Source organism: Pithys albifrons, chromosome 4 (genome assembly GCF_047495875.1).
Source record: "Pithys albifrons albifrons isolate INPA30051 chromosome 4, PitAlb_v1, whole genome shotgun sequence".
In the NCBI taxonomy this organism is placed as follows: Eukaryota; Metazoa; Chordata; class Aves; order Passeriformes; family Thamnophilidae; genus Pithys; species Pithys albifrons.
In genome coordinates, this window is record NC_092461.1 from 62233207 (window position 1) to 62253123 (window position 19917).

Sequence of the window (19917 nt, forward strand, 5' to 3'; positions counted from 1 at the left end):
ATCCATAAATCACTCAGGCTGCTACTGTAACCTAGGACAAGCAGGCATTGCACCTCAATACAGAAGATTCTGTGCAAGATTAACAGAACAAAACCAATAAAGGAGTCATTAAAACACGTAGAAGATAAAAGGCTTGAAAATATCTTCCCAAATTTCCTTGTGGCAAGACAGTGATTGGGCCAAAAATCAAAGCTATTCTTCTTCAGGGGTTTTTTAGGGAGAAGGCAGTATAGTTTGTTACTATGTGCATCTAAAGATGAACTGCAGCTCTTACAATAATGGGGAAAAGCAGACAACTGATCACTGCCCTCAGTTATTTCAAATGCACTTCTCTTCCCTTCCAGCAAGGAAAAAGAAAAAGCGAGCCTTGTTTTTAACAGAATCAACATAAATGAATAGAATGTGGGTTTAATGCTAGGTTTTGTTTGAATAACTTTTAGCTTTTCCTATGTTATATTTGTGTTGTGAATAAAACTAAAACAGCAGATTGTATTGGATAGATTGTTTCTTTTTCAAAAGTAGTTTTCACCAGCGGATAAATATTTATGTTACAGAGTCTTTGTACAGCATCACAGAAAACAAATAGTTATTCAAAGCCAATAACTGATCCCTGATGTCATGATACATGAGAAACAATGACAGAGAAACCAACTGTTCAGCAGGTATTTGCTTTGAAGTCTGCACAAAAAAAAATCTATAGTATTCATGGCATTAAGAAATTTTGAAATCTACCACTTTTCACTCCGTTGTTTTGTCCTGCCACTCCGTCAACTTCATCTGAATATGCCAGTGATCTGCAATAAATACTGGGATGAAAATGCCTATAATAAACAACAAGAAAAATAATACCTAACACCAGACTAAAAATAGTTAAGATGCTCACAATTGTAAAATATATTTCCTTGATAATGGCAGGTTTCCAGAATATATATACAAACAAAATACCAAGGGTTACTACAGTGTGAGTAGCATAATAAATAGAAATGCAAACTTTTGTTCTTCTCCCCTTTATGTTAAAAAATGTGAAAATTAGGATTGTTCCAACTACTATTCTGTACAGATATTCCATGTTCTTAGATTTGCAAAATGTTGTACATTGTTTCAATGTCCAAGTGAAGCCACAGACCCAAAGAAAGATCAGCACAATTACAGAAATTCTAACACTTAGTCGAGTGATCAGTGAAATACTGAGTACCCAGGAAGTGATGGTAAGCAGTTTATAGAAGAGATACATGAACTTTGAAGGCCCATGAAATTCATCTTTGTCAGGCAGAGCTTTTCGTAACGATATCTGATAATCAACCACTGAAGAGGAAATACCACAAAAAGACATAAAAATGGCTGCATCTAAACAAAACACAAGGAAAAATATTAAACCAGAGAAAAATATACTTATTTTACATTATAATTTCTGGATGAAGTTTTGGACAAATACATGCTTTCTTAACACTTTCTTTACCCCAATTTTATACTTACTTTGTGCTCTGAAACAACTCACCTTAATTTTATGGCTCACTTTAGTTACCTAAATCTAGGCATCTGATGCTGTTTGATATGCCTATGTTATCCTGACCAGCCTCTGTTCTTAATGGTATTGCCTAAACAGTGTGTCATATTTGCCATCTCCAACCACAGGAGACTTAGGAATTCCCAAAGTATTGCAAATTGACCATAAAAATTTGCAACTCAACTGATACTGAGTCTGGGGTGTCTAAAATGTAGAAATCTCTATCTAGGACTTGACTCTTCACATGGTCATATATATGATGAGATTTGTCTGCCCATTTTGCCTGAGTACCTCTTGACTCCATGGACTACGAAGGAACACTAGACAGCAATGCAGATCTGTCCACTTGGTTAGATAAATTCCAACCCTTAAAAAGTCAATATCTTGCCAATATTCCTGCTAGTTTTAGAGCTGGAAACAGTGCAGGTGCTGTCTTGCTTTTGAGAGTTGAACCAGTATCTCTTCCTCATATTGCATTCTACAATGCTGATATGTCCTTAGTTTTATTTCTGACCTCATCGTAACATGGGTGATGGTAGTGACAGCTCATAGGGCTGCTTTAAGTATGTTGCTGATTTCAAGATACCCAGCTAGCAGTTTTAAAAGAAACTGTAAGCAAAACAACACAAACCAAACTGCTCTACAAATCCGTGGTATTAATAGCTTATTGTCAAGCGTCATATCATTATATTTCTAAGATATTATGACTTTTTATAGCTAAATTTAGCAGAATGGACCATTTACTAAAGAGAAAATCTCATTAAATGAAGAGTGATTATACAGTGGAATATATGTTTTCCAAGGTATGTTTAAAATATAATCTAATCATGAGTTATATTTTTAGGTAAGATACTCAAATTACAAATTAAGGAAAAAAGGACAGACTTACATTGATAGAAATCAGTTTTTCCATGGTCCATGAGGATGTAAATTTGGACAAAAAGTTGTGGTGTGGTCTCAAGAAAAGTTTTGAATACCCTGAGCATGTTAATATCAGTCACTGCATCAATAGCTTGTTTTTGAATTAAGTTGGAAGGGTCTGTTTCTGAAGCATCTCCACTGCTTTTCTCTTTAAATGCAGCTTGGAAGCCATATTTCAAAGCAAACCAATACCTATTAAAAAAGAGAAAACTATTTAGACAGCAGTTCTTAGAAGAGAACTCAATAAAATGACATAGCCTGACAACTTTTCCCATTTAATTTTCCATTCATAAAGAATATTTTCTGTTCAGGATATCCTTAATGCTTTGCTCAGAGATAAATGAAACCTAGCACTTCTTCCCATTTTCAGGACTTTTGCTTCAGGCCTGGAGGTGCAAATAGTACCTTAGAGAGGAGAAAACACTTACATTTTAATCAAAATCTCCTTTAATAATTAAGGAAGAAACAAGCTGTTGTACATTGTAATCTTTACACTTGGGTTTGAGAAAACAGGATGGTGGCTATAACCTGATGTTGGAAATGTAGAACTCCAGCTGCTGGAAATCATAGTGTTTCACTGCCCCTAATGGACTCACACACAGCCCTGGCGAGGGATCTGACTCATTGCATTAGTGCTTTGGAAATCAAGAAAGGTAGGAAACGCCCTTTTCTGTAATAGATTAAAGGGGCAATTACAGAAGTGGGTTTCACAGCTAAAGACCTCTTTTCAGTCAAACTGTTCAGCAGCAAACACAGACTCTTTTGGAACTAGTAAACAAGTGAAAGCACAAAGTATCCTCCTTAGTATGAAGGTAAATAGGCATTGTCATTGCTGCTAATGCAGCATAAGATTTGCAAGGCGTCAGAACTCAGGCTTGCCAGGCTTGCTCTGTTTGAAATTTTCTTACCTTACCTATCTGTGACTTTGTGTATTGCTTTAGCTTGGGTTTTCTGGTGAAAAACTGGTGATTTCTTCCAAATGATGAGGTTGACAATTTGTTTTATTTTTTCTTTTTTGTGCTGTACAGTCATAGTTTTATATAACAGTAATGAGCAGATATTCTGTATTGAATGAGGTATTTATGACATACATGATGATGTAGGATAGAAAACTCTAGTCCCGCTATGATAGCAGAGATCCTGAGACACAGGATACAGTGTAGAAAAGTACATGCATGAGATGATAAGGGATGGCTTTACACTGGAGACTCCATGGCTATAAAGAACTCACCAATAGTCAGTTTTAGAAACATAGACCTGCAGCTGGATGGAACTAATTTTAGGGGTAGCAAAGAGAACAAAGAAATTGTATCTAATACGTGTAAAAGTTTGGATGTAACATGAAGCTGCAGAGAAGTGAACAGAAAGCAGTCTAATACTGTGCTAACGTCGAAGAAAGACCCAAAGTGGATCGTAATAGTGAAGAAGAAACCATTAAATGGAACATCATGGTTCCTCCTAGCAAGACTCCAGACACTGGTAGCACCCATAACGCCCCCAGACACCAGAATGAAACTGCTGATAACTGTAAAATCCAGAGGAGCAGAGAAAAGGTAAGCAAAACACAGGAAAAAAAAGGAACAGGAACTAAGAAATATGTACATAACAATTTCAACTGGGTTATTATCATTATTACTGAATATTTTTATGCAAAGAAGTATTCTTTCTTTTCCTGTAATAATAGATCTAGACTAATAATAATTATTGGAATCAACTGTTAGAATGTCACTATACTAAGTTCTTGGCTTTATAAGTATATAAATCCATGTGTTTGCCCATAAACAGGATTTTGATCATAATAGCCTTCAGACACCACTCTCTATTATTTGTCTATTTAGTTTCCAGATGTTTTGCACTTCCAGTATTCTTCTCCAATAACCCATTCTGAATGTAATCAGCAGGCAAGGACAGAAGTAGTCCTTTTCTAATAAAATTAATTGTTATTCAGTCAATTTTTCAAGCATTATAAACACCACTAAAGGCTTTCCCCTCAAAAGAATAATTTAGTTTAGTAAACAGATTATGACAATTACATCATTCATTTAGATCTATTTTCTTGCGAAATTAAGCAGAACACCATACAGCATTACTTGGTTATCTTAGCTGTGCAAGCCTGCTAATGTGCAGGCTGAGAAAGGCAAGGTTCTATGCCTTAGCTTGCCTCCTGATTCCATTTTCTAATGCTGCATCTGACATGATTTCAAGATTCATGTTAAAGTGCAGCTTCTCAATTCCTTGACTATCCACAGGATCATACAGACTACACACCCAATGAAACCCATGCCACTGCACTTCTCATATGTAGAGAACAGAAGGCAGCAGATCGTTAGACACCCAGATCTCATAGGATCATCTCGTCTGAATTACAGTACCATTACCCTTACAAAGGGAGCTAGGAAGAATTCCTGACTCCTTCAGGAGTCATAATTTTAACATCTTCATCACCTTTAAAGACCAAATCCTTAGACCACAGGGGAGAGTGTCAGGGGTTCTTCCACAGGTACAAGCAAGACAGCTGAGGTTGGCAGGTCCTGGGTTAAGTGCAGGCTAGAGGATTCATGGCTTATTCTGTGCTATGTTAAAGCATGTTGACCATAAAGTGAGAATTGCAACATGGAAGCATCAGTAGGAGTAGGTGTGGAGCAGCTATGTTCCTATTAAAGACCCTTAGAACCTTTTCTCTTCTCCTTGCAGAGATTCATAGACTGCATCCCTGCTGTTCAGGTCATTCCATGAGCTGGCTCTAGATCCATTATTTACTCCCAGAGGATACTCTTCTACTTTTATGTTTTTGTGTATTTATCTTACTGTTCTCTGAGTAATCACTCATAAGCAAAGAACTGAACTCTTTGGCAAGGCATCTACAGCTTTTTCCATTTATAAAACAATTAGTATTCCAAAACATCTGGTTCTCATCTGAGATGTACACATCTGGAAAGTCTGCAATGTTTTCAAGAAAAAACAATTGGGTAGACAGATCTGTTAGCTGTCCATGGACTCACTCACCAGAGCCTGTGTTTGTCCAAGCAGCAAGAAGTGGAAACCACCTGCACAAATTTCAAGCTGCAGAACTCACATCTGAGACAGCAACTGATATGCAAGGCACATCCTAAGAGGAATATTTCAGCTGGATGCACACCTGAAATCACCTGTCAGTTTTCGAAGAACATTCCTTCTGAGCATGGCATACTAGGTTTATATTGTTATAAGATGGTATGATACAGTATACCATGAAGTGTACTTCTCACTTTGAATACTGTATATAATGCTTTGGGTTTTTTCTAGAAAAGTCCAAATACTTCTATTGTTCTTCACTATGTATTAGGCAAAGTGGTGTTCTCTAAGCTCCACATGTCTATGTACCTTACAGTAGTTCACTGCAAGAAATTTTTCATCTTTTAAGAGTATTTTGAGCTTACACTCCCATTCTCATCTGCCCATTTGGCATGCAACAGAAGGACATTTTAGGAAGGGCTCATAGCCAACTTTTAGGCCCAGTGTTGAACAACTGCATTCCCAGCCTAGGGAAAAGTTCAGTCCATACTAAAGGGTAGGTCAGGTTCAAATTTTCTCCTCTGTTGCTTTGGTTTATATTTGACATTTTGCCAAAGTATTCAATCACGCCCACACCTCACCTAAACTCTGTGCCTGCTCTCACCCTATCATAGTTATATTCCTATAATCTATTTTCATATATTTATTGCTATAGGAGCTCTGTGCTTCAATATTCATAAATTATAAAAAGTTACTTCAATTGTAATAAAACTCCCACATTAATTAAAAGTATTGTAGTTATGTATTTTAAGTAGATGTACATATTAAACTGAAGGTTAAATGAATATGTCAATAATACAGAGAAATGTAGGTTTACTATTTACTTTTCTTTCTCTAAATTCATTAAAGAGAATATATTTTTCATTAATTCAAGGTATATAAGTTACTTTAAAGCCAACAGAGTAAAAAACACTTTTTTTTACAATTGGAGTAATTATATGTGAACAGTAAAGAATTATGAGGGTTTCTGAATATCATATTCACTTTGACAGAAAAAGGTTTCTGCCTTTGTCATGTTGATTTGTAGAGAACACAGATGACAGAGCTCCTGCTTGTTATAAACATTCATGGGAAACATATCTACACCATCAGGAGGTGCTCCTACATTTTCATCATCATTTCATAATAGATGAAGTTTGCTCCTTATCTCCCTTAAAATTAGGAAGGCTTTGTCTCTGACTGGGAGACAAAGGTGACAGCTATTTGGTTTTATTGCTTCACAGCTTCACAGCCTTCACAAGCGACTGGTGAACTGCCTTGCCAATGTTTCCATATCACAGCTTTCCCTCAGATTTCCACTGAGGACTTTGCAACACAGCCTCAGTATTACACAACACATCCCATCTCCTCAAACTACACTGATGAAGAATTATTTGGGTGCCATTTGGAAATTCATACAGGCAGGGTGTGAGCAGCCTGGTAATAAAGACTGTCCTGTCTAAATGCTGGTCACACAGTCACAGTATTCAACATTGTATAAATCATTAATCAAAGGAAACACTGTCTGCTGCATGCTAAACTTTACCTTCTAATTATCAAAATACTTGCATTAAATCCATGAAACTAATACAATTAAGCGAATACTTAGGTCAGTAAATCTATATTAAGAAAATATGATTGAACACAGAGAATCATAGAATAGTTAGATTAGAAAAGACCTTTAAGATTATTGAGTTCAACCATTGCTCTACACTACCAAGTCCACCACCAAACCATGTGCCTAAATGCCACATCTATTTTAAATATCTCCAGCTTTGGTGATGCCACCACTTCCCTGCTGCCTGCATGGTCTTCTATTCTGACAGCAAAGGTTAGAAATTGCTAAAATTTAGTCTCCCACAGGTGTGTCCTTGACTGAGGTTGCAAACTGCTATGCATCAGATGGCTCCAGAATTCATATGGTTCCCTAGGGAAATGTCCCATTTTCCCACATTCCCTGACTGTGTTATTGTCTTGTTGTCTGTTTTGTCACAGACTGTTCTTAATTTTACCAACATCTGTGTGAGCCCTTTAGATGGGTCAGCCTGAAAATCATTTTAATCAGCATAGTTAATATATACTTTATCAACTTAAATTTGTCTCCTTGTAGAGAATAATATTTCATATAAAATACAATTGCAGGTATACAGTCTTTTCATTAAAAGAAACTAAAGCCTTATTAGATATGAAATATTTTTACTTTCGTTTTTCTCTTTTTTAATACATGTACCTACATAAGTGTATACACATACAATTTTCATATTTGTTACTAGGCATTGGCAGTGTGATAACATAACCAAACTGATTCAGGTTGTGCTCTGCATTGTACGAACATGACAAAGTTCCAGTACCTAAAGGGTAGCAGCTTGTAATTCACCAGTTCCAGTACCTAATGGGAGCTTAGAAGAAAGCTGGACAGGGTCTCTATACAAGGGCATGTAGTGAGAGGCAAGGGGGAATGGCTTCAAGATGACGGTTAAGATTAAACATTAGGATGAAACTCTTTCCTGTGAGGGTGGTGAGGCAGTGGCACAGGTTGCCCAGAGAAGCTGTGGATGCCCCAGAGTAGCTGTGGATGCCTCATCTTTGAAGTGTTCAAGGCCAGGCTGGATGGGGCTTTGAGCAACCTGGTCTAGTGGAAGGTATCCCTGACCATGTCAGAGGGGTTGGAATGAGATCATACTTAAGGTCCCTTCCAAACCAAACCATTCTATGAGTCCCAAGTTCCCTAGTTCAAAGACGGATCAAGTAGTGTAACAGGCATATGAGAAATGTAAGAAGCAAAGAAAGAAGGGAAGAAATGAAGGAAGATAATTTGGTAATCTTATCATTTCAAGAATCCCAAGTTGTTAAGGACAGAATTGGTGTTGCTCCTGAAGCCATTCTAAGCATTTCTTAATAACTGTCTTAAAGCAACACAATTGTTCATTTTAAAGTGTGCTTACCTTATAAAAATTCCACACTGAAAGAGATGAACTAGAAAAATCCATTTCAGCTTCCCAATATCAGTAACTTCCCAGTCGTTTTTAAACCATTCATAACTAAATCTCTGAGTTATTAAAGATGAAACACCTCTAAAACACAATATCAATATACTCCAAGAATATTGTCCTTGACAGAAATATTTACTAGCTACCCAAAAGTCCACTCCAATATCAACTACATAAATTATAATTCCACCAACTAAAAAACCAAAATTCTTCTTAGTAAATTTCATCATGTATTAGACTTTCACAATTATCATTCTCTCCTCATTTCATGTAAAGGAATCTAAATGCTTTACTACAATGGAGTCTTTTTACTGATGATATCACCTCTCCAAACAAAGGAAAGTCAGGTTATGCATTTTTATTACACCAAAGGGACTTGCATTTTTCTGTGTTCTTGATCTAAATATTAAATTAAATTCATTGATACACATTTATTCTGGAAAAGATAAATGTACATTTTCTTTTTAATTGGTGGAGTCATTCTTCATTACTGGCTCCTAAAAAGAAGAAAAAAGGAAGGTTAGCAGTAACAGTATCTTCATCATTTAAAGTATCATACAGCAAATTCTTTAAATTCTAACAACCATTTAAACAAGTACAAAATGCAGAATGTACTGAGATATTGGTGAACAATCAACCCAAGAGAGGTGCACTCTGAACCTGCTGAGGTCACTCACTCTCCCAATCACTGACTCTCCACTCAAGCAGATGTTGAGATAATTCCTAACAGTTGCAAAACACTAAGAAACAAGCAAGTTTTTAAAAGCAGTTTATGGAGAAAAGATTGATTCCTTCTCAGAACTTTCTCAACTTCTGAGCTCTTCTTTACTCTGCACAGCACCAAACATTGAGAAAACTTTTGTTTTGACTACACACCCTCATATCAGAGGACATATCATTCTGCAATTTCCAATGGTATTACTGCATTTGTGTGTGTATGTCTACTGGTTTTGTCATTCCTGCTTGTTTTCCCACATGTAGCAAGAGTGTGCTGAATAGGATTGCAGCTCTCCTGTTAAAGAGGCTTACAAGGAACCATGCCTGCATCAGTCTACACCTCTTTGAGAATTGTTTTCCAAGGTGTGTGAGTAGTAGCTACACACACACATAATCTAACCACATAGTCCAGTACAAAGAGAATTAATTCGCAGTTTGAACTACCTTTACACTGCCCAACACTTCAAGGATTCTTGTTACTTCTTTAGGTAGTTCCTACACCTTTTACTCTGTAATCTTTGGTATTTGCCAGGTGAAACAGAAAAACTCTAGGGCAGTACACTCTTTGTCCCGTTCATGTCCACCTCTGCAAAGCTATAAAAAAATGCCCTTTATTTCATCTACATCTCTTAGGAAAAAGATGCTGGCAGCAAACACAAAGAATGAGATGCAGGACATGCCAAAGAACTGGGTTTGGGCTAGTCCCTATGCCAAACAACAGCAGTCAATACATAGTGAACAGCTGCACCAGGGATCTTGGAGCAGGGAAAAGGCATGTAGACGGAGGTCCCTTTGGATTTTTGTGAATTCAGGCACACTGTCACAGACAAATGAAATGAGAGAATTGGTTAATAATCCATGAACAAAGGCATGACTATTCTTTGCTTGGTTGACTGGGTTTGTCTAGGCTGTGACCCAGGTACAAATTCAAAAAAGCTAATTTAAACTCTTAATTTTCTAATAAAGACAAGTGAAACATAAAAGCCTTAAAAGGGACTGAGTGTCTAAACATTATTTTTTTTCTAGGCCTTAGCTATTTCTAGCCTTTCATTCTATCTTCTACTTAGGTTTCAGGTCCTGGCCTAGAAGAGGTCAGAAAGATCAGGCAATCTTACAGCTGGGATAGTTGGAATCCTTTTGCTGTTCTTTCCTATCCCCTCCAATAAAATACAACTAATCTCTTTGAAATAGCTAACGCAATTTATATCCAATTCACATTTAGATTCCGAGAAGTGGATTTCGGTACAAAGTCCAGCATAAACTAAACTTTGTATTTACAAACACAAATCGACAAGTTAATCATGAGCCAGCAATGTGTCTGTGAGGCCAAGAGTGCACATGAGGTACACTGTAACAAGTGTGGCCAGCAGGTTGAAGCAGGTTATTCTACCCTTCTCTGCCCTGGTGAGGCTGCATTCTGAGCTTCCCAGTTCAATAAAGACAAGGATTACTGGAGAGGGTCCAGCAGAGGGTTATGAAGATGATTAGAGGACTGGAGCAACTCTTTCACAAAGAAAGCCTGAGAAAGTTGGGCTTGTTCAGGCTGGAAAAGAGACAGCCAAGAGGGGATCTTATCAGTGCATACAAATACCTTAAGACCAGGTGTCAAGAGGATTGAGTCAGATTCTTTTCAGTGGTGCCCAGAAAAAGGACAAGGAACAAGTACAAACTGAAACACTGAAAATTCTATTTGAATATGAGGTAAAACTTTAAGAGTGACAAACCACTGAAACAGGCTGCCCAGAGAGGTTGTGGAGTCCCCTTCTCTGGAGATATTCAAAACCCGCCTGGATGTGATTCTGTGCAATGTGCTCCAGGCGAACCTACTTTAATGGGGGGTTGGAATAGATGATCTCCAGAGGTCCCTTCCAAACCCAACTGTTCTCTGATTCTTTGAAATGTTTTATATCTGAAAACTTGTGTACAAACCAACTTAAGAGTTTATTACTACAGCTCATTCACCAAAATTTCAAAGGAAACTGTATTTATGTAACATCATGTAACTCTGCAACTTGACATACTACCTTTGTGAAGCTGCACCCTTTTTTGTAACAACATTATGCATTGCTTTTAGAACAGATTAAAACAAAAAAAAAAAAACAAATATAAAACAAAACCAAAACAAAACAAATAAAACCCAAGCAAAACAAAGCAAAGCAAACAAACAAAGAAAACCCCACAAGCCTGACCAGGTTCACCATTTGACTGTTGCAGGAAGCACAAGAGTAAAACAGTAGTCAATAGCAGAATTCAAACAGAAAGTTCTTCAGAAGGAATTTATGGCCAAAGTAAGCAGTATGTCAAGGTTCACATTCAATGAGTAATACTGTACTAGAGATTCCAGTGGCAAGGAGTAGCCTCTAAGTTTGCACCTGAAATGAATAAAAAAAAGTAACTGGGTTCCTCTCTCTTTACAGCTTCCCTATTTTTTTGTATCTGAGCACTTCACAAAGGGGAACATAAGAAAGGATGTTTTATAGGCTACTTTCAGACTCCTCTGAAACAACAGCAAGAAGAGTAGCTGTGAGCCAGGTGATTTCTGCTTCTGACAAGCCCACTGTCCAAACTGCTACCATGCCAGCAGTCTGCAGACCTGTCTGGACATCTTGGTGGTATATGAAGCCATCAGGTAAGCTGAGACAAATGAAGAGCCACACCAAGCATGACGGCTTGCTCACTGTCTCATAATTATCTTGAATAAGGAATCCAGTCTTGAAAGAGCCTTGGAATTGTTGGTAAGACATATTTCTCATGGCAACCTAAAAAACATGCTACCAGAGACTCACAAATCTGTATTCACAAATGTCCAAAGTCTTAATTCCAAGTGCAAGCACCAATGTCTGTTCATAGGTGCACCTGCTCACAGATGAAATCGCTGTTGAAGATCTCAGCCTTTAATATCCCCTAAATTTAATGCATGATAGCATTCCAAAGAGCACCATGGTCTCATGTGCAAGGTGGTGTTCAATTAAGAGCCAGAGGAGAGTGTCTTATATCACACAATTATATTGTCCCCAGTCTTATTAAACATATGAGATCTAACATGACAGGAGAAAGAAGAGTAAAGTGTCTGTCAGTCAACATAAATATAACTACTCTAAAAACTAAAATACTTGCACAGGATCATCTTCTGATAAAGCAGAAACAATAAAATGTGATCAGCAAATCCTTCCATTCTCATTATACATTTAAAATTCTATTAAAAATGCATGATTACCTTAATACTGGCCATGGATAGAGGTTTTTTCAATTCAAAAAATTGTAGATTTGCATATTTGCAGGCTTCCCACCCATACCTTTACAAGGTTTGCAATCTAAGGAAAGTTGAAGGGATTACTGATATAATACAAAGTGAAACTAAATTCATATGGAAACCATGTGACACAGTTAATGATTTCCTACCTGTAAAGAACTGTCATTCTTATGAATATATTACAGAAATTCTATTCTAAAAATTTAAAAGTCCTCCCTATCTATAGATACTACTAAATTTAACAGATTACAAAATTCCCTTCAATAAATTAACAATTTACTCCATAAAATTTTTTAAAACAGTAGAATTTTGTATCTTTCTATGTCTGTGAATCTATGTTCAAACTTAGACTTTAGTTCATTAGACCTCTTGAGCAAAAGTCAATAGATATTTCACAGATAGATACTAGGCATGTATATATGTGTGTGTTCATACGTATATGTTTGCTTATATATATAAATTCATTTATTTACCAGTATACCCCTGTATATATCTCAAAAAATTTATACAAAAATACATTTTTTTTGCTTCAGTTGAAAATTGTAGTACAACACAGTTTTAAAAAATGTACAAAAAGCTTTTATGTGCAATGATACATGAAGAGTCTGCATGTATCCAGGGACAAACAAGTAAAACTGTTTTCCTCTGTTAAAACTACAGATGTTTGCAAGAGTCTGCTCTAGCTGAGTTATTGGCACTCAATATGAAATTTTTACGCATGTTTAAAATAGCTGTAGGGCACAAGGTACAGGTGTTGCAATTACGGCTCGATGACTGTCCTGCACAGGATGATGCACACCCTCAGCCAGAGCAGTTTATAGCTTTTATAGCTCTTAGTACAGGATGCACAATGCTATCAGTGTCTTCATAGCAAACATCAATGCTTGCCTTTTCTTGTGCACCTTCCTGCTTCCCCCCTTATAGGTCAGAAACATTCTACTCTTAAGCAATCCTTGCAGTGCTTGAAATACCATTATTTTCATATCATCACTTGAAGAATAGAATCAACAGATCAAGTGAATTTTCCAAAGCTAAATACACAGTGTCTGAATCCAAAACATGAAGAGGGAAGACCTCTTCTAGGGATTGTACCTCGCGCCCCAGCTAGCTACCCCGATGGTTCCCTGGGTTCTGGCAACGGAAGTCAAGGTGATTTCACCTATGCTTTGCTTCCAACTTTATTATCCCAATCAATCAATCAATCAATCAATCAATCAATCAATCAATGTCAATGTCTGCTTATTATGGAACGAACAGGTTAATATGCCTTCCTGAACTATCGCGCGTGCAACAACAACTTGTGATTGGCCCAGCACGACAGTCCACGCGCTCTCATGGCTATGGTGATTGGATGGAGGGCAGCCTTCATGCAACAAGCCACGAGGCACTGGTGCTGTCTGGAGCCTGTTTTTCCCTGACTTCATGGTTGTTTACCTGCTGTCAGGCTTTCCCAAGGTTACAGTGCCCTTGGTCAGCCTTGTCAGCACTGGTTAGTGGGTTGTGCAGGAAGGATATCATGGCCAGGCTCTGAGCCTTCCCCCAACAAAAACAGTTCTGCATTATTCCTAGTTCAATTGCACATCATTCATTCCAGCAAGGCAACACACTGGGGAAACAGCTTAGAACATCAGTGGGGCAATGCAGTAGCCATAATGACCCTCTCAATAAATACAGCAGAGGCCTTTCTGCCTGTGCAGAATCATCTTGGGGAGGATTCAAAGATAACAGGCCTACTGCATGCATGCCCAACAAGATCTTTGCAATGGCTATGAGCAACATGAATGCACCAGCTAATGATGTAGCTGTATATTGCTCCACAATAAAATCCCAGTAACTTCAGAGAAGCAGCAGCTTAGCAATTACAATGATGCTTGTTCTGTCCCATAAATGACCAAATGAATACAAGTACTCTGTCAGAATATAGCTTTTGGTGATGATATTTATTCTATGGTTAGACTTAAGCTACTGTGTGTTTTTGCAGCAAATTGAACATCTGACAGCAATATAAATCTCTGTGGTATTTGCTGTGAAAAACAAAAGAGATTCACTACGCCCATCCTGTCTTGCATACTCCTGACTTGATTGTTCCACTTGCAGAAAATCCAGTGGAATGGACTTTGCCACTGGTTCTTCACAACATTCACTTCACTGGGACTTTAGTGGATGAGACTGCAAGATGGGAATTATTAAAACATACGTAATCTAGCATCAGAACAATAAATACATTATATACTGAGTCTGATATATAGTTTCAAATTCTTATAGCTCCACCAGAGCTTTTTAAAATTTGTAATAGGCTTTGCAAACTATATGCCTAAATAACAACTCCTACAGATTTAAATCAGCCAAGTCACAACCACACTGTTGTGACCTTTGTTACAATTTAAAAATGACAAAAACTCTGTAGCACAGAGACAGAGAGACAAAGCTTGTGTATCTGATTCATGGACTGTAAATCAAGCAGCTCACAAGCTAAATTACTGGCTGGTTAATTTATTTGTTTTCTGGTTATACTTGGCATCAAAGCAAGTACATTTCTAAATAGTGACAGATCTCCTCTGGTATTCAGTACACATCCTTTTATTTGCTTCCAAATGGGGTAGGAAGGACCTTTTCTTTCTGCTTTGATTAGTGTTAACAGGACATTGAACATTTTATCTTTGAATTATTTCAGACATTGGAAACCAAGGTCCTCACTAGGATAAACAGGAATACACAGGATGAAATGCTGACCTGGAAAATTTCTGAAGATTTATTGTGTGTCTTTACTTTTGATACTTCAGCTTTGCAGTGAAATTTTTGTCATTGCTATTAAGGGAAGTTACAGGAGAAAATGCATGGCTTGAAAGAATGTATTGGCTGATGACTTCATCTCAGTGTAACAGATTCCCCTGCTTCTTCATGAATTACTCTTGTACAGTTGTACAAGCTCTCAGCAGTTTTCTATTATCATTGTTTCTTGGTACTCTGCTACAGCAGAACTCCTGGTCACCTGTCCGGGGAACCCAAAAGTTGACCTTAAATGAATTTTTATGCTCTGAGCAGCATTAACATACAGATTTTTGGGAGAATCTCACAAAGGTACAGAACAGCTGAGGTGGTAAGGGACTGCTGGAGGTCATCTGGTCTAACAACCCTGCTCAAGCAGGGCCACCTACAGCAGGCTGCCCAGGACTATGTCCAGGTAGTTTGTTAATACCTCCAAGGATGGACACTACACAACTCCCCTGAGTAACCTGTGTAGCACTTGGTCACCCTCACACTGAAGAACTGTTTCCTAATATTCAGAAGGAACCTCCTATGATCAGTTTCTGCCCATTGCCTCTGGTCCTGGCACTGAGCACCACTGAAAAGAGCCTGACTCTGTCCTCTTTGCACTACCACTTCAGTTATTTAAAGGCATTTATGAGAACACCTGAGCCTTCTCCGGGACAGACAGTGCCAACTCTCTCAGCCTTTAGAGAGATGTCCCAGTCGCTTCATCATCACCTCTAATCATCTCCCACAAATCTGCTGATCCAACTTTTTACATTTTCTACACAATCTTGTCTCTTAATATAGAAATCTTGCAGCCTACAGCCTTTCTCTCTGCAAAATCCGCTTAATTTCTTTTTGTTTAATGTCTCTTTACTTACCTCTGTACCAGATAAAAAGCATAAAATACAATGAAACAGAAATTAAAATTCTGCAAGTACTAAGAAATACATGCATATCTTACTTTCATAAATAGCAGTTATAATTGCATTACAATAACTTCAAAATCTACAAACTAAAAATCATCTCAACAAGACTTTCTTATACCAATGCCTATGAAGGCAAGTCTCGCAAGACATTTTCTCTCCACTATTCTATTGATTCTATCTAATTGTCATAGAATGACATGCTTGTGCTTACTTCTACTATGCTATTACACAGCCACAGCAGAGAGAAATTTATCCTCATTTACAGTTAAAATGTGGAAGAAAGCCAAGTGCTAGTACTCAAAGATTCTTGATTGCTAAAAATTCTAACAGTGACATGGTAAGATTTTCAGACATACCAGTCTCTGTCTAGTGTATCTCATAATTGTTACAAAATTAATCTTGCATCATATATCACATTGTATACCACCAAATCTTGTTTTAGCATTATTGAAACTCAGCTTTTTTTTTTTTAACTGGTAGTCTAACACTATCTACTTCAGAACATTTTTTGCCTCAAAATTTTGTCTTAACAACGTAAAACATTCAGAGAACCAAAAGAACTTCAGGATATACACTCAAGGATATACACTCCTATTTTCTTGTACCACGTTAGAGCATAACAGCAAGACTTTCACCACGTGCCTATTAACCTCTGTATTAGAAGAGAAACCATAGATTTTTTAAAAAGATAGGCATGTGCAGGAAATGAAGATGATAGAAGAACCTGTACTTTGGTTTCCAAAGACACCATTGCTGCCACCTACAGATGAAACAGACTCACAGCTCCTGCCTAACAGGGAAAATGCTTTACCACAGGACAATAACAGTCCTAAGTATTCCCCGGGGAACAAGTTGACAGTTCCCCAAACAATTCTTATTTTAAAAAAATGAACAAACAAAAAAACTGTCTCGTGGTGTTAAAAATAACTGGCACCTTACTACTTGTGAGTAATCAATGATATGTAAAATTCAGATAAATAATTTCAGAAACCTTCACTAAACATTCTGAATTTTCTTAGAAGTAGAAAACCACTTAAATACACAGCTTGCTTTGGCTTATGTAGTAACTTCTTCTATTGACACAGCAACTAAATATTACCTGAAAATGGGTTGAATGAACCAACAAACAGCTATATAAATATGCTAGAAAATAAGCATAATAGGGCACCTCTAGATTACATAAAGTCATGTCTAGTCACAGTTACTTATAAAACAGTATACAGGCAAATGATATGAGACTGGAATGTTGTGTACAGGGGTTTCTTGCTGACTTCAGCAGCATACCTGCACACAAAAAGGCTTCTTTTCTTTGACCTGAAACATCCTTTCTGTTTTCTGTAGTTCATGCTTTAATGAGCTTGAAAAGAAAAAATAAATGCAATGTGTTTATATTTCAAATAAGTAGACATCTCAAATCTCAAATAAGTAAAGGTTTATCAGATAAAGAAATTGTATTGAAGGCCTAAATATAGGGATTATCAGCATCAGTGGCACAATTTCTGTCTGCTTTTGTGATGCCAACCAATTAACAGGTGAAGTCCATGGCCAGGAGTAGAATTTTTAGTTACTGTATAATACAGCCCTGCACAAGGTATTGTCTGGCAAGTCACCTGTGCATCACAAAGCAAACTACTTGGCTGTGTGGGTAACTGCAGGGTATTGCACATTGTGTGGCTGAAGGGTTACCTAGCACTTTAAGTGTACTAACTGTAGCTAAATTAGCACTGATGAAACAGCCTAGAGGTAAGCTTGCTGTTGGTCCCTGGACAGTGAATATGCATCATTGCTGTCTGACTAAGCAGCTGAAAGGCACCATTTGTTCTCTGCCCTTGGAGGCCAGCTGAAAATGTGGAGTTGTGAGCCAACACTAGCAAGTGCAGCACGACTAGGCAGGCAGCCAGACCTACCTGAGAGCTGTCTACCTGCCTCATGCCATCCTCTGCCTTGCACTGCCCAGGAAGCCAAAGGTGTCAGGTGCATCTGTGGCAGATTGAGAACCAGCAACAGGAGGAGAAAAGAGATGTAGTGTTAGAGTGGAGACACCAGTGTGTCATGCATGGCAAGATGCAGACATTTGTTAGTATGCTGAAGCTTTAAATAGCACATCTCCTGGAATGTATTGCATGTATTATTTGCCCAGATTAGCATTTAAGCACACATAAAAAACAAACAAACAATCTTTGAATTTTCATGAAGTTACAAAATTCTGTTGAAGATGTGAAATGTTTTTCAGTTCCATGCTGTACACTGAGCTGTTAGTTTCTAACAAGTCTTTGGGAAGTTTTCCTATCAAGATCATGTTTGGGGATCTCTGCCCCTTCAGAAGACAGTAAGAATCTGTTTTGTTTGCTTATGCAAGTCCTAGAAATTAGTCCAGATCACATATGAGTTTCACTTCTACTTTCACATAATGAAAAAAACATTTAAGCAAAAAATATGCTACCACCAAACACTTTTTTGTGCTCTGTATTACTATAATCACCTTAGAAATTTACATTTATTTGTAATAGGTAATATAGGGGATCTATTATAGGTATAAAACAATCAGACAATATTTGAAATTTGAGTATCTCCCAGGATGGAGAGAGTAATCAGGCATTGGAATGGCCTGCCCAGAGAGGTGGTGGATTCACCCCTGGAGGTTTTTAAACTGAGATTGGACGCGGCACTGAGTGCCATGATCTAGTAAATGGACTAGAGTTGGACCAAGGGTTGGACTCGATTATCTCGGAGGTCTTTTCCAACCCAATTGATTCCATGATTCCTGATTCTATGAGTCTATGTTCCTGGAATATAGAGAAGGTGCAGCTGTCCCTAAAACAAATTGCTCTGGACGAAACCAGCAGAGCGCGGTCCTGTCTCTGACTGAGCAGCAGCGAGGCACCGACCCGGAAAAGGAGAACGGAATGCCGCAAAGGCCTGTTCTCCATGGAAGCGAACATTATCCCAGTGGATCCCCACAGTGCCCGCTGCCGGAGGCCGAGTTCAGGCGAACACGACGGGCCGGGAGGAGCGGCCCCAGCGCCGGCCCGGCCCGGAAGGCGCCTGAGCGGCTCCGGGAGGCGGAGCACGGGGAGCGGAGCCTTCCCTTCCGCCTGCGCTCCCGGGGGCGTCTGCGGGGAGCGGAGCGGGGAATTCCGCGGCATTCACTGCAGGGATGGTGTCGCTGCTGCCGCGCATCGAGCGGCTCTCGTCGCGGGTGGTGCGGGTGCTGGGCTGCAACCCGGGGCCCATGACGCTGCAGGGCACCAACACCTACCTGGTGGGCAGCGGGCACAGGTACCGACCCTGCTCGGCGAACGGGGAAGGCAGAAGGGGACGGGGCGAAGGAGATCGCCCCTGGCCCCCGCCCCGCCGGCGCTGTGCTCCCCTCCGCAGCGGGAGGCGCCTGCCGGCCCGTGCCCAAGTCCCGTCATTAGGCATTAAAGGAGGAAATAAACCCTACAGCATTAAATTTCCGGGACCAGCTCCCGGAGAAGGCTCGGGCAGGTGGGGGGTGGACTTGGGCCATGCTAGCCTTGGGCTGAGACGGGGAACGCCCAGAGGGAAGCGCGGGGGAGGCTCAGGCCGCGCAACTCCCCGGCCGTCCTAAGTGGCGGCTCCTGCCACTTGTCCCGGATGTGTGGGATGAATTTATCCCACTTTTTAAATTGTCGTGAAACGGGTACAGAATATCGGGAGGGAAGAGATGGCATCTGGATATGGAGACATCCATTACTGCCACATTTCCATGCAATGTTGGCTTTTATTACTATTTGTGTTTCGTATGAACACTCCTAATTCCCTCCTGGGTGTGTGTCCCTCCCTTTTTTT

General features: G+C 38.9%; 2 protein-coding genes across 6 annotated transcripts in view; one reads left to right on the forward strand and one right to left on the reverse strand.

The window, feature by feature from the left end:
* Positions 1–395: 395 nt before the first annotated feature.
* Positions 396–19629, reverse strand: XKR9 (XK related 9). Of its 4 annotated transcripts, XM_071554362.1 has the most exons (5): positions 12386–12496; positions 8907–8948; positions 8407–8535; positions 2397–2620; positions 396–1347 (listed from the first exon to the last, which is right to left on the reverse strand). In XM_071554362.1, exons 2-5 carry the CDS (start codon positions 8930–8932, stop codon positions 704–706), a joined length of 1023 nt encoding a protein of 340 aa, XP_071410463.1. In that variant the 5' UTR covers positions 8933–8948; positions 12386–12496; the 3' UTR covers positions 396–703. The 4 variants fall into 4 exon arrangements, with proteins under 4 accessions (XP_071410463.1, XP_071410464.1, XP_071410461.1 ...); XM_071554363.1 differs by lacking the exons at positions 8407–8535; positions 12386–12496 and adding an exon at positions 19364–19441; XM_071554360.1 differs by having other exon boundaries at positions 8407–8948.
* Positions 19150–19917, forward strand: part of LACTB2 (lactamase beta 2) — a 29805-nt gene continuing 29037 nt past the window's right edge. The window contains exon 1 of one of the 2 annotated variants that reach the window (XM_071554365.1): positions 19150–19383. In XM_071554365.1, the coding sequence (XP_071410466.1) occupies positions 19262–19383 (122 nt within the window). In that variant the 5' untranslated portion in view covers positions 19150–19261. The remainder of the gene's footprint in view (positions 19384–19917) is intronic. The other variant, XM_071554364.1, reaches the window with a different exon arrangement.